The sequence below is a fragment of the Tyto alba genome, unplaced genomic scaffold, assembly GCF_018691265.1.
Source record: "Tyto alba isolate M040663 unplaced genomic scaffold, T.alba_DEE_v4.0 Super-Scaffold_20, whole genome shotgun sequence".
Lineage (NCBI taxonomy): Eukaryota > Metazoa > Chordata > Aves > Strigiformes > Tytonidae > Tyto > Tyto alba.
Genome location: NW_024881283.1, coordinates 10,179,818 through 10,193,471, shown reverse-complemented (window position 1 = coordinate 10,193,471; position 13,654 = coordinate 10,179,818). Strand labels below are relative to the sequence as shown.

At 49.4% G+C, this 13,654-nt stretch overlaps 2 protein-coding genes and 1 long non-coding RNA gene across 6 annotated transcripts; 2 read left to right on the top strand and 1 right to left on the bottom strand.

Moving 5' to 3' along the window:
* The first annotated feature begins 685 nt into the window (after positions 1–685).
* Positions 686–13,320, top strand: OSCP1 (organic solute carrier partner 1). Of its 3 annotated transcripts, XM_042793822.1 has the most exons (12): positions 686–845; positions 2,342–2,371; positions 6,035–6,189; positions 6,893–7,060; positions 7,687–7,767; positions 8,315–8,418; positions 8,791–8,919; positions 9,481–9,550; positions 10,250–10,389; positions 11,096–11,159; positions 12,259–12,387; positions 13,242–13,320. In XM_042793822.1, the coding sequence occupies exons 1-11, from the start codon at positions 734–736 to the stop codon at positions 12,373–12,375; spliced, it is 1,170 nt and encodes a 389-aa protein (XP_042649756.1). In that variant the 5' UTR covers positions 686–733; the 3' UTR covers positions 12,376–12,387; positions 13,242–13,320. The 3 variants fall into 3 exon arrangements, with proteins under 3 accessions (XP_042649756.1, XP_042649755.1, XP_042649757.1); XM_042793821.1 differs by lacking the exon at positions 13,242–13,320 and having other exon boundaries at positions 12,259–12,398; XM_042793823.1 differs by lacking the exons at positions 2,342–2,371; positions 13,242–13,320 and having other exon boundaries at positions 687–845; positions 12,259–12,398.
* On the bottom strand, positions 5,049–7,779 carry LOC116963137. Its single transcript, XR_004407966.2, has 2 exons — positions 7,666–7,779; positions 5,049–5,999 (listed from the first exon to the last, which is right to left on the bottom strand). It is a non-coding gene; the product is annotated as an uncharacterized LOC116963137 (long non-coding RNA).
* On the top strand, positions 12,514–13,653 carry LSM10 (LSM10, U7 small nuclear RNA associated). Of its 2 annotated transcripts, none has more exons than XM_042793824.1 (2): positions 12,514–12,557; positions 13,169–13,653. In XM_042793824.1, the coding sequence occupies exon 2, from the start codon at positions 13,176–13,178 to the stop codon at positions 13,545–13,547; it is 372 nt and encodes a 123-aa protein (XP_042649758.1). In that variant the 5' UTR covers positions 12,514–12,557; positions 13,169–13,175; the 3' UTR covers positions 13,548–13,653. The 2 variants fall into 2 exon arrangements, with proteins under 2 accessions (XP_042649758.1, XP_042649759.1); XM_042793825.1 differs by lacking the exon at positions 12,514–12,557 and adding an exon at positions 12,615–12,634.
* Position 13,654: the final 1 nt, after the last annotated feature.

The following is a 13,654-nucleotide window of genomic DNA, read 5'->3' as shown; positions in this document are numbered from 1 at the left end:
TGCCAGCGGGCCCGTCTCCTGCCGCTGCCAGGCGAGCCTCCAGCATCGCGCTGGCAACCCACGCTGCGCGGCCGGGCCGTGGGCTCGGGGGGCCGTGAGTGAGGAGGGAGAATGAGGCGAGAGATGCCGCTCGTTTGGAAACGGAGCGGTGCTGACGGCAGCTCGGCGCGCCGTTTCCTCCTCGCGGGAACGCACGGGTCGAGCCGGGGCGCTGGGGTTGATGATCGGGGCTGCGATTTCCCGGCGGACTCGCTCTCTGGCGATCACCACCACCCCCCCCCCCGTCACGCTCGAACTCGGCGGATTTGGGTGTTAACACCCGAACCGCTGCCGCGGGTGGCTGCAGCGAAGGGAGGCGCCGAGGTGGCGGCGCTGCCGCCCGTCCCCCAAATTTCTGTGGCTCCCCCCGCGCCGCTCCTCTCGCCCGTGCTCTGCCGCCCGCCCAGGGAGCCGCCGCTCCCGCTCAGCTTTATTTTTACTGTATCAAAACCACTTTATTTCCTTCGTTTCCTTATCAATTCGATCGCGGTTTGTTTTTTTTTTTTTTTTTTTTTTCTTCCCTCCCCCTCACGCTGCGGGGCTGACGTCACGGCGCCTTGCACGCGCGCAGGGGCGGGGCTTGCACGCGCGCCCCGTGCCCCCCCCCCCCACCGGCCAAGACGGCGCCTCCCGATTGGCCCCGATTGGCTGCCGGGCAACGGCGGCGGCGGAGGGGGGGGGGGCGGCGGTCGCCATGTCGGCCCGGGCGCTGCCGCTGCTGTTCCTCAACCTGGGCGGGGAGATGCTCTACATCCTGGACCAGCGCCTCCGCGCCCAGAGCATCCCCGGCGAGAAGGCCCGCAAAGGTGAGCGGCGGGGGGCCGGGCCCCCCAACCCCCGGGGGCCGCTCCGGGCCGGGCGCTGTCGGTGCCGGTGCCCAGGCCCCGGGGCTGGGCTCTCCTCCCGGCCGGGCGGCGAGCCCCGGGGGCCCGGCTCTCTGCGTGTGGCGGGAAGAAATCCGAATTTCTCCGGGCGCTGGTGCCGGGAGGGTGCGCGGGCCGGTGGTCGGGAGGAGCCTGGGGCAGCTTCCCCGCCGCCGCTTGTCCTAAACCGGCGCAGCCTGCGGAGTTCATCACGACGTTTCTGCGGTAATAAGTGCCGGAAGGTACTAGCGAAGCTAATTTGCGACATGCATACAGCCAAGGTAGAAATGTAAATGCGTTTCAGTGTTTTTGTACTTGTTCCAGAGCTTCAGAAATACACTTTGGGAATCAAAATAACTCAGGATTCGGGCATCCCAGTCCAGGTCCTGAGCTGCTCCAGGAAGACCGGATTGCTTTGCAATCGGAAGTTGTTTCTGAGAATAATTTTGTAAGCCCATGCAGGAGAAGCATGTGCAATTAAGAAAAATGTCAAATAACACAAGTATGGCTCCTGAAACCCCTGTCTGGCTTTTATAAAAATCTGTCCGTTTAGCATTTCGTCAGAATTATTGTAAAAGTAGAGCCCTGTGCGTTCACGTCCGTGCACAAAAATTCCACTTTACAGCTGAGCACCTCTTTGTTTAACACTTAAAAATTAAAACTGCTTTGCTTTTAAAAATTCTTGCAGCTTCCAGTCATGGGATGGGGAACACACTTCAGGAAGCTTTAGTATTTTGTAATAAAAAAATCACTCAATATTAACTCAGTTTGGAAGAGGTTGTTACATTTTTTTCCTTCTCCTGCCTATCCAGTATGAAGAAATGTTAAACAATACCAAAGGTTTCACTACAGCAGTGTGATTTGTAATTATTCATGTGTGTCTTCAGAGAATGAGCTGGCAAAAGGCTACTACTGTTCATATATGTCTAAGTTGAGAGTTTAAACTAAATTAGCCATACTTGGTGGAATGTCTCAGCAGGAGAATTAGATCTGTACTAACCCATCCACACGTCTGTTTTACCTTCCAAAAAATCAGGCGTTACTTTTACTAAGATTTGGTTTCATCCACACTGATGTGTTTGTTAATGCTTAAAACTGCTCACTCAAATATTGCTCACTTGTAAGTGCAAAAAACAGCTGGAAACTTTCCAAGCTCAGTGCAAAACATGCTAAAATTCAATCAAGGGTAAAAATTTTATCTCCATTGAAGCAACAGGATTTTTTCCAAGGGGAGGGCAAGGTTTTCATCTAGTGCGCTCACTGGAAGTGAAAGATGTCAAGCAACAGAAGAGTTTGTTCTTGCTGAGCGCCGAATGCTGATGAGAAAAAGCAAAGTCCATTAGTTAGATCTTTTTTTTTTCGTTTATTTCTTTTATTCTCCTTGAAACTATTGTTCTTACTTCTTGAACTGATGTTTTTGTTTTATATGCTTCGTGTAGATGAATGGACAGATGTGGACAGGAAACGAGGTACTGTAATCTTCTAGCTGCATGCAGTAGACAAGCACCCCTACATGCACACATGAGGCTCATCGTCCGTGAACGCAGTGTATGCTGTTCCTGCAGCCTTCTGGTCCTAGTGTCAAAGATGAATTATAATACTCACCTGTTCATTAAAATGCACTTTGACTATAGATCTTAGGAAAAAAGGCATCTCAAAATCACATGGCTTCAAAAATGAGTTGCTAATTTAACCAGGACTATAAAGAGATCAAAACTCTTCATCATAGCGGTCTTTCTAGCCAAAATGATATTTGTATTTTTCTATCATTATGTTAATGCAAGCATATAGTTGCGTGAGCATTGTGAAGGTTGTTTTTCTGCTTAAATGCAGGAATAGTATGTATACTGCATATTTCTAGGTTTTTTTCTAATTCATTGCTTAAGGTTTTGACAGGAGAACTCCAGGAAAGGTTTAAGGCATTTCCATCCTAGCTGCTTATCCGTCTCTGGTAGTGGCCAGACCCCTGCAGCAGAGCCATCCCACAGGAGCAGGTGCTCCCACCTCAGCCAAGCTCGTCTTGACTGAAATTATCCCTGCAGGCGGGTTTGAGCCGAGACATCGGGTTCTGCAGTGGAGCGGCTGAGGTGTGAGTGTGCGTTTCCTCTGGACTCTGCCTTGAAATGGTGGCCTCCAGCAAAGGCGTGTGGTGAGGAGCTGGATGATGAAATAAATCTCTTAAACCATCTCCGGTTTTTTGCTAGGTGAACATGAGTAGAACGTCCAGTGTCTTTTTGAGCAGCGCTTTTTTAAGAGAGATCAGGGTTATGATTCCTTTTTTTGCAAAAGAAGCATCGTTTGTAGGTGTTGAATATTTACTGAAGGTAAATACTGATATCCTGGATTTTGCCCCAGCCTTTTTTTGCTACCATTACGTGCTGTTTCCAAGAACACTTTTTTAGCATTTAACATCCCAGAAGTCTAAAAGACTCCATATTCCTAGTGCATCACATCCAAAATAATGACGAGTTGTACGAAAGCCCGCTTTATCACATTTAGATGGTGGGGGCACAGAATCAGGTCCCATGTTGACCCATCAGCTTCTCTTGTGGGAGAACACGTCTGCCCGTGGACACTGCTCTGGGGGCAGTCTCTGGAGGGTTACGCAGAGTAACCAGCCGAGGCTATTGCTGATAAAGCCGTGACGAGGCGGCTTCGCCTGCCTTTGACCTTGTTACGAACTGTAAACCTACCGCAGGTAGAATGTGTGACTGCTTTGAACTCAGAGCATTCCCTCTGCTGCCTTGAATGTCCTCTGAGAAGCACGAGCATAACCCAGGCGTAAGGACTCCCGTCTCATGTCATGCCTCCGGGCCATGTTACGTGGCAGCGCACTAGACGCTGGACTGTGTCTGTTACCAGTGACATGGCACGGGTAGGCGAAAACCACCGTGAATCCTCAGCTTCTCTTCTGTCCATCGCATTGTCTATACTTGGTTTCCCTCTCCCCGTCCCAGTTGATGAAACCCCTCTCTGCTAAATTGCTTTTATGCTGTGTTGCTTGGCGTGCCATTTTCCTTGAGCTAACACTCCTTTCTTTGTTATTTTCCATTGTTAGAATGGCGTAAGTATCTCCCTAGGGACTACCTGTGCTCTAAGATCTCTTTGTTGTGTCATTATCAAACATACTGTGTGAGATTTGCCCTTTACCGTAATTTTTTATGTCTTTCTCAGTTCTTTTTATAGCCAATACAAGAGGTTTTAATTTCAGAAGATAATTTATGTAAGGCTGGCTGTGTGGTTAACACAGATCTTCCGATTCCATTGAGAATATCCACCAGCCACAGCCAGCGCCCTGGGACGTTGTCTGTCTCCTGACAGTTTTGGTTCCTAGTGACTCTTCAAAGACAGAGGAGAAGCCTTTGTGCGGACAACATATGCAAGCAACTTAAAAATGTTTTTTTTTGAAAGCAGTATAAGGCAAAAGTTCTTATTTTTGTCATAACTGATTACTTGCAAAATGAAATAGAAACTAATATATTTGATTTGATGTGAAAAAAGTGAGGATTTTTGCCTCAGACTGCAAGTAGGGATTTGATGTATGGGCAGTTTATTTGAAAAGAAGGGAGGAAGAGGAGGGATTTTCTTCCCATTTGTAGTTAGGTGTATTTGTAATCCATGCTGCTCAGAAGCTGAGCTGAGATCTGTCTGTGTTGTTTGGGTACTTGAAAGCGGGCCTAGTGAGCCCCGTTAGGTTCAGTGCAGTGGATGCTGAAATGAGTGTGTCACCAGCAGTGGGAGAAAACCTGCAAACATCAGGTCTAAGCAGGGAGAGAGAAAAGCGTCAGAAGGCACCGGCCCTCAGGAAGCCAGCGAGCCGTGTGCAGGTTCCCAGCGCCTCCGGCGTGCCTCGGTGCTCCCCGGAGCTAGCCGCCGGACACAGGACGACGTGCCGGGGACACTCACCTTCTTTTGGCTGCTTGTGCAGCTTCAGTATGACAGTTGTGAAAAGCCAGGTGTCTAACCCACCAATGAATAATGATGGCAGTATTTCACAGAGCTAATCACTACCACTATGTATATGTTCACTTTTTCTTTCTTTCTTGTTTTTATTACTTCTGAGATTTTTCTAGTCCATAAGAATCAGCTGGCATTATGATCCTCAGCATAGACAACTGCTTAGGAAAATTCATGCTTGCACAGGAATGTCTGTGAATTTAAATTTTTATTTAACATTTTTTTGATAGAGAAATAAATACTTTTATTACATACCTGATAAGTTCTACAGAGTTACCATAAGTAATCATCAGATCCAGCACAAAAGCTAAGATGCTGCACCCGCTTGAATCACTGCAAAATATTTTCTATCTTCGTTGCATTAAAAGCTCGATAACCAGAGCATAGCCTCTATACTCAGCACTCCCAATTTCTACATACTCTTAAGTCGCTTAACAATTCCATGTCTAAATTTAAATGTAAAAAAAACAAAGCACACGTAAGGAAGTTTAGAGTTCTGCACTTTTAAACTGCTCTAGTATCCACAGATGTTGCTGTGTAAGAGCCCTGGATGGCCTGACATAGATCCCGGTGTTATAAATGCTTCCTTAAATACTTGTCAGTGTTAATCCGTTTGTAACAAATACTTCAGGGAGCCTTGGATGATTCAGAAGCTTCTGTTTAGAAGGAAAAATAGGCTAATAGTGTCAAAGGCTGAAGAAAGAACAGGCAGAGTCAGCTAGCTATAGTTTATAAAAATTTAGAGCGATGCAGAACAGTCATCTTAGGAAGCAGAACTGTAGCTTTTATAGATAATACGTGTCAGGGTAGCCTAGAAACAAACTTATTTAAAAAGTGAATAGTGCTAGCTGTAGCTGTAAAAACAAAGCAACAAAACCAGTCTTATTCCCACTGGAAAACAGGGTTTGTTGTCTGCAGCTCAAGTAGCGTTTCTGCCCCCGGGGACAGTCAGCAGCAGTCGTGCTGCTCACTTAGACCAGTGTGGGAGTGAGAAAAATGTTGACATTGCGAAGCGACGTTCCACTTCCTTTTTTCTTCTGTGGCTAGGTACCTGGTTTTCACAGGTGAGCATTCATAGCAATCCTCGCAGCTCTGTGTCCCAGTTCTCAGTGTAGAATGAATCAGATGAACGTGCTGTTTCTGAAGCAAAAAACAGAGACTCTTTGTCTTTGCAGTTATGAATGACATCATCACAACCATGTTCAATAAAAAATTTATGGAGGAGCTGTTTAAACCACAGGAACTCTATTCCAAGAAAGCTCTGCGAACAGTGTACGACCGGCTAGCTCATGCTTCAATCATGAGGCTGAACCAAGCAAGCATGGACAAGGTAAACCGGACCACCAGCCCCGTGCTGGCCATGCTGGCTTCCGTGCTGCGGCTCACGGGCTTCCGACTGCCGGAATTCGTACCCGGCTTTACATCACCATAATTTTGAAGCATTTTGTAACAGCCCTCTTTCCCTTTGCTTGCTTTGTGAAAATGGTTCTCAGCCAAGGGAAGCGTTGGGGAAATCCATGGTAGTATCAGGTACTTCAGAACTAAATATTTCTGCTTTAATAGCTAAATGTTTCAGAGGTTCAGTCAGCATTCTCCATCAGATTTGTTAGCGTATATTAAAAATATACACCTATGTGGGTGTGTGTAAATATATATATTTCTGTATTGACACTTAACTGTTTTGCAGTTGTAGGTGTTAGAAGTTTTGCCTGCGAACAATATATCCAGCAGACAATTTTGAAAAAAAAAAAAAAACTGTAGGATCTGGATTACCTGAGAGACCTCTACCCGGGTGCCAGTGTTGGTGAAACTGGCGGTAGTTTTAAAGGCAGTTGGAGAGACCAGCAGGAGGGCTGACAATGTGATTGCAGAGGTCTTATTTTCTTAGGAAACAAAGCAAAAATTGTTCTTCCTACCATAGGCAGGTGCTAGCCTAAGTGTCTAAACCCCTTTCTACATCAGTGTGAGGTTACCTAAGCGGCGTCGTGCTCTCTGTTGTGATGGAACCAAAATCTCTGGGTGTTACTTTCCAGCTGTATGACCTGATGACTATGGCTTTCAAATACCAAGTGCTGCTGTGCCCTCGGCCCAAAGACATTCTGCTGGTCACATTCAACCACCTGGACGCGATCAAGGATTTCGTACGCGATTCCCCCGGCATTCTGAACCAGGTGGATGAAACTTTCCGACAGCTGATTGAAGTAAGAGTCCTTAGAAAAATGGTGGGACACACTGTGGTTTGAGATTTTTGGTTGTTTTCTTCAGGCTAATCGTAGAGCCTAAATACTACATCAGTGCGTGCCTTATCAAGTGTGGAGGTGGATATGTTCTCAACTTCAGACAACCATCAAAATAACCTTCCCCTCTTTATAACCCAAGGGAAACAAATTGGCCACCCACTTAGCAACTTTTGCTCATGTAACTGCTGTAATTCTTTGGACAAAGAATGAGTGTCCCAGTGAAAGGGAACTGGTTTCATAAAATGTTAGAAGTTCTGGGAAGTCATTAAATGTTTCCAGAGAGCTTCTGGAGGGGGAGGTGTCTATGAGTCAACTGCAATTTTTCTGCTCGCCCAGTTGAAATCAATACATTGCTTATTCAGCCTGATCAAAGTCTCCACTGACTTCAGCAGAAATTAAATGAGACTGTTAGTCACAGATAATAATTACTGATCATGACCAGCAGCCCCCTTGTGTCATTTCTGTTTCCCCTGCCGCACACGTACTGGTTTTGGCCCGCAGTGTTCTGATATCCTTGTTTCCCAGCCCTTACCCGGGGTGGACATGCCCCACTCGCAGAGCCTTACCTGTTGGTTTTTCTCTTCCAGACTTACAGCTGTCTCTCTGCCGGTGAATTTCAGCTCATCAGGCAAACACTCCTCATTTTTTTTCAGGACATGCACATAAGGGTAAGAGCCCAATACAACTAGTCAGTAAGAATGAAATGGAGTTTGTGGCTAGAATACCAAGGTATTTGTATAATTACACTGGGGTTTTGGTTTTGTTACTTAGGTGTTTCACTCATCTTGATGTGCTTGTAATTTTAATCTTCAAAATTTCACAAATTGAGCACAGCTACTACAATAACACTCAGTAATTCTAAAACATTACGAAAAAAGGAATGTCTACTAGTACGGATTTGCTAGTTGATAAATATGTTTTTTCCTTTTAGTAGCAACTTGATATGAAACTCAGAACCTGAGCTTGAAGTCATGGGGCTTCATATTCTCTAAATATATTGATCATACTGAAGTGCATAAGCAGTACTTTTTTTTAATATATATTTTTTAATGTTAGATCACTGTGCCCATCCTCTGGATCACAGTCTCTGTATATCCATGAAAATCTCTAGAAAACCTACCCCAGTCTAGGCAGGAAGGCTGCAAGGTCAGACTTCAGAATTCGTATCAGAAGATATTTAATTGATTTTCTCAAAGGTGGAATATTCTTTTGCAGGTCTCTATCTTTCTGAAGGATAAAGTGCAAAACTCCAATGGTCGCTTTGTGCTGCCAATATCGGGCCCTGTTCCTTGGGGTACAGAAGTCCCAGGACTCATCAGGTGAATTCTGAACCGCGGCTCACACTGCGTGCAAGTGCTTTGCATGTGTGGCTGCTCACGGAGGAAGAGTCAGTCCCACAGATCTAATAGGAATTGAGCTTAGACTGTCACTCACGTTGCATGGATAGCAGAACCTCCAGTAAGTACTGTTTAAAGGGCAGGATTTGGGACCAAGTCACCCAGCAATAAAATACTAAGCTGTGTCTGGCGGTCTCTATTCCAGTAAACTAGCTATTAGTAATTTATCCTATAAAATAGGCATTACCAACATACAGGATAGGGTTTTATTCCCCTTTTTCTTAAGCAGAGGAAGTGAGTACTGAAAATCTAATAAAACTACTAAATATGTTTCAATAATGACTTGCTTTTAAGAATGTTTAATCACAATGGAGATGAAGTTAAAAGAACTGAGTTCACCACTGAAGGAAATTATGTTGCTCCACAAAGGGAAGGATCTTTTGATCTTTATGGAGACAGAGTCCTCAAACTTGGAACAAATATGTAAGTAACTTTTGTTCTACGTAGAAACATGAAGTAAATGCTGATGGTTACGGATTTGTTCAGAAGCACATCTTCAGCCTGGTGTATTTTTGCCTCTTTCACTATTATCAGCTTGACTCTTTTACACAGCGATGTCCTGAAACATCTCTTTGTAAAGCAAAGAAACATCCAAGAATGCATGAGGTCAGATGTGTATAAAGAGCTGTGGAAAAGAGCAAAAGTTTGATTTATGGCTACAGTAGAGCTGAGTAAAGAGTGTTCTCATCTGATACTGCAGATTACGCGAAATGTAATTTAATTTTCACGGCATTCAAGAAATCCTTTCTCTTCTCCGTGTTTATCTTAATTTTTCCATTCAAAGAGAGAGCTGTGTTCTCTCTTACAGCTTTGTTGCTCACACATTTTAATTCCTCAATACTCCATAAAACTGTAATTTCTCATTTCAGTTATTAACAGTCTTCAGAAAAACATCCTAAAATCATAGCTGCTGCGCTGCTTCCTCCAGCTCTTGTATCTGACACGAGTAACGGGTTGCTCTTCCTCACGTGTTTTTCCCTCTAGGTACAGTGTTAGCCGGCCAGTAGAGACACACATGGCAGGATCATCCAAAAGCCTGGCACCCCATGCAAAGGTCAGTGTTGTTCTGTTCCTGTCACTGGTTAACTGCCTAACTAGTCTCTGTCGGTAAGTCCTGCAGCCGGTCACACGTGGTGGGAGCGTTTCCTTTGAGCAGTTTCACCACATCCACTAGATTTTACATTCTGCTTCCCTTGTCTCTTAGTAGATGGGGTCACTAAATGAAACGCCTACATCCATCATCTCCAAATGATTTACTGTACAGTTGCACTATCTTCCCCTTTGGTCATCTCCTTTCTCAGGGAAACAATAACCACCTTTTTAGTCTACACTTACAGGATAACTTGCGGAGAACCTGTTCTGTTGTTCTCAGAGCCCCATCCAATCCTCCACAGTCCCTTCTGAGATAGGGGAAGGGCACATTTTCCTAAAGAATCTTACACGCAGGCTTATGCAGTGGCATACTTGATTCCTATTTTAATCTCTTCAGAAAACAGCAAGCTGGTTTTACAGATTTCTCAGCTGTTCAATTTAGCTGGAAAATTATCTTGTCCTGGGTCTATAAATTCAAGCACCCGCTTTAAATATATAGCTGATAATTACTAGTTATCTGCACAACATGTACCATTAACAATACAGAAATGTATTTATATCACTCTGAAGAACATTTATGTAATATCAGAAAACACAAAAATTACTACAGTCCTCATCTCCCTGGTAACCTGACCAATGAACCCACTGCTGTTTTCTGCAGGAGAATATAGTCCCTAACCCTCTTGCGAAAGAAGAACTGAACTTTTTGGCCAGGCTGCTGGGAGGTCTGGAGATCAAGAAACCTGGTGGCAGTGAGACAGGATTTCGACTGAATTTGTTCACAACCGACGAGGAGGAAGAGTATGCTCAAGTCCTTCTTGGTTTGGGGTTTGTAATGTAGTGCCACGTGGACAGCTCTGGAGACTAAAGCTGTCCCCTAATGGCTTTAGGGACAGAACAGCAGGGTTTTTTAGCATTTTGTTATTCTGGTCCAGATGGTCCCTACGGGAACAAACAGGGAGCAGTTTCCCTGGCTTGGACCTTTTTATTATGGCTGTCAGCAAGGAGAGCCAGTTCCCTTACTGGTGTCTCCTGGGATGCACGGCCTTGCATTCCCTCCCAGTGACACTGGTGACAGTCTGTGCTTCGTTCTGTCCCGTGGAACAGAGACATCCCTACAGCCCTTTTAGCTCTCCTCTCCCCCAAACGCATCTACATTTCAGAGATAAGAATATAACTGATGGAGATGATGAGCCTGACAGGCTTGAACGCTGTAGCCCTCTCCTGGTGGGGAGCACAAAGGTGATGAGACTGTTACGTCATTTCTGCAGAATGTTTTTACCTACTTTAATCTCAACTACAGAGATACTCCCGCTGTTTTACACTTAGCATAAAAAATCCAAGACAGGGAAAAGTCTCCAAACTGGGGTCAATACATTCATTTACCTAGTAGAAATAGGGACATTGGCCAAACTTCAGGTATACAAGAGGCTCATGAAATGTGATTTTTATAATTTACTTGTATGTCTTCATGAGATTAAGCACTCTTTTCATGTTTTTAACCAAGACACGCTGCATTGAGTAGACCAGAGGAGTTATCTTACAAGGTTATCAACATAGAAGCCACACAGGTATGTACGGTGGTGTTTCAGATTCATATCACTCCTTTCTTGCTAAGAACTGAGTTTCACCCAGAGTAGTAACTTCAGAAATACATTTTTTCCCATTTCAGTTAAGATCGTAAATAAGTAATGGCAGGATTTTCTGCCAAGCCTGTGGATCTGGTGACAATTTAATAAGAGAACCTGAAACCCAGCGAACATTAGAGCAAATTTTTAGCTGAATAGGATGGAGAGATGTTACTTGCCTGCTTGTGGTTGCAGCCCAGCGCCTGCCACCCTTCTCAAACAGGCATCAGCAGGCAGCGGGGTGCAGCCCAGTAAAGGCCAATGTTAGCAGGTGGTGGGGTGCAGCCCAGTACTCCCCAGTAAAGGCCCACGTGAGCAGGCAGTGGGGCGCATCTCGGTGCCCCCTGTCCCCGTCAAGAAAAGGCCCCCGTTACCGGCGGTGGGGCGCATCCCAGTACCCCCGTTAGCGGCGGTGGGGCACATCCCAGTACCCCCCGTTACCGGCGGTGGGGCGCATCCCAGTACCCCCTGTTACCGGCGGTGGGGCGCATCCCAGTACCCCCTGTTAGCGGCTGTGGGGTGCATCCCAGTACCCCTGTTACCGGCAGTGGGGCACATCCCAGTACCCCCGTTAGCGGCGGTGGGGCACATCCCAGTACCCCCTGTTACCGGCAGTGGGGCACATCCCGGTACCCCTGTTACCGGCGGTGGGGCACATCCCGGTACCCCCGTTAGCGGCTGTGGGGCACATCCCAGTACCCCCCGTTACCGGCGGTGGGGCACATCCCAGTACCCCCGTTACCGGCGGTGGGGCACATCCCGGTACCCCCTGTTACCGGCAGTGGGGCACATCCCAGTACCCCCGTTACCGGCGGTGGGGCACATCCCGGTACCCCCTGTTACCGGCAGTGGGGCACATCCCAGTACCCCCGTTACCGGCGGTGGGGCACATCCCGGTACCCCCGTTACCAGCGGTGGGGCGCATCCCAGTACCCCCCGTTACCGGCGGTGGGGCACATCCCGGTACCCCCGTCGGCGGGCGCTGCCCGGGCCCGGGGCGGCGGCGGGCCGGCGGGCTGAGCCGCGCTGTCTGTCCCCGCAGGAGCCGGCGCGGCGGGCCGAGCTGTCCCGCATCCTGGGCGAGCTGGAGGTGGCGGAGCCGCGCCCGGAGAGCTCCGGGAAGGGCGAGGACCTGCTGGCGCTGATGGACGCGCTCTGAGCGGCATTAAAGGCCTGAGCACAGCCCGGCTGCGAGCGGCTGCGGCCGGGGCCGGGGCCGGGGGGCCGGGGGCCGGGGGGCCGGGGCCGGGGCCGGGGCCGGGGCCGGGGCCGGTGCAGTGCGCAGGCGGGGCCGCCCCTTCCTGCCGCCGGGCCAGCGCGGGCGGGCGGGCGGGCGGCTCAGTGAGTGTGCAAGGGGAGGAGCGGGCCGCGCGCACGGGCGTGCAAGGGGAGGGGGCGGCGGGCACGCGCCGGGGCGGGTGCGTGTGCAAGGAGGGGGGGTGGGGGGGTGTGAGGCAGCGAGCAGAGCGCGGGGAGGGGACAGGCAGCGGGGGGGGGGGGGGGAGTGTGCAAAGGCGGGGGGGGGGGAGCAGCGCGGGGGTGAGGAGTGTGCAAAGGCGGGGGGGGGGAGCAGCGCGGGGGTGAGGAGTGTGCAAGGGCGGGGGGGGAGCAGCGGAGGGGGGTGAGGAGTGTGCAAGGGCGGGGGGGGAGTAGAGGGGGGTTGAGCTCACGAGGGTGGGGGGAGGCGGTGTGGGGGCGAGTGTGCAAGAGGGGGGTGGTTTGTATGTGCGTGCAAGGACGGGAGCGGCTGGTGGGAGGGGGTGGTGCGCAAGCAAGCGTGCAAGGGGAGCCAGGCAGTGAGGACCCCGGTGTGCACGGGGGGTGGGGGGCAGAGGGACAACGTGTGTGACGTGGGAGCGGGGCGGCGGCGGGTGGCGGGGCTCTTCCCCCGGGGTGCGAAGCGGGCGCCCGGCCGGGGCGCAGCGCGGCGTCTCCCTGTCCCCCCGCCGCAGCCGCGCGATGGAGGTCAGCCACTCCGTCAAGGAGCGCACCATCGCCGAGAACAGCCTGGTCATCCTGCTGCAGGGGCTGCGCGGCCGCGTCACCACCGTGGACCTGCGCGACGAGAGCACGGCCACGGGGCGCGTCACCAACGTGGACGCCTTCATGAACGTGCGGCTGGCCGAGGTGACCTTCACGGACAGGCAGGGCACCGTGTCCCGCCTGGATGAGCTCTTTGTGACCGGCAGGAACGTCCGCTACGTCCACATCCCCGACGAGGTGGACATCAGGGCCACCATCGAGCAGCAGCTGCAAGCCATCCACAGGGTCCGCTACTTCGGGGGCCGCGACAAAGGCAGGAAGGAATTCCCTCGTGCCAAGCCCAAGTGAGCCCCAGCCGCTCTGGCCGCGCTCCGGACATCCCGCCCAGGGACTCGGGGCTCCCCGCGGGGAAGCGGGGTTGTCATTTTGCAATTAATAACCCGGTGTAAAAGGCT

What these genes read in the sequence shown, in the direction of transcription:
- OSCP1 (XM_042793822.1), top strand. Translation starts at nt 734, where the DNA reads ATGTCGGCCCGGGCGCTGCCGCTGCTGTTCCTCAACCTGGGCGGGGAG. An exon ending in CGGCGAGAAGGCCCGCAAAG is followed by an intron (nt 846 to 2,341) that starts GTGAGCGGCGGG and finishes TGCTTCGTGTAG; the next exon opens with ATGAATGGACAGATGTGGAC. An exon ending in GAAGTCCCAGGACTCATCAG is followed by an intron (nt 8,419 to 8,790) that starts GTGAATTCTGAA and finishes CTTGCTTTTAAG; the next exon opens with AATGTTTAATCACAATGGAG.
- LSM10 (XM_042793824.1), top strand. Translation starts at nt 13,176, where the DNA reads ATGGAGGTCAGCCACTCCGTCAAGGAGCGCACCATCGCCGAGAACAGC.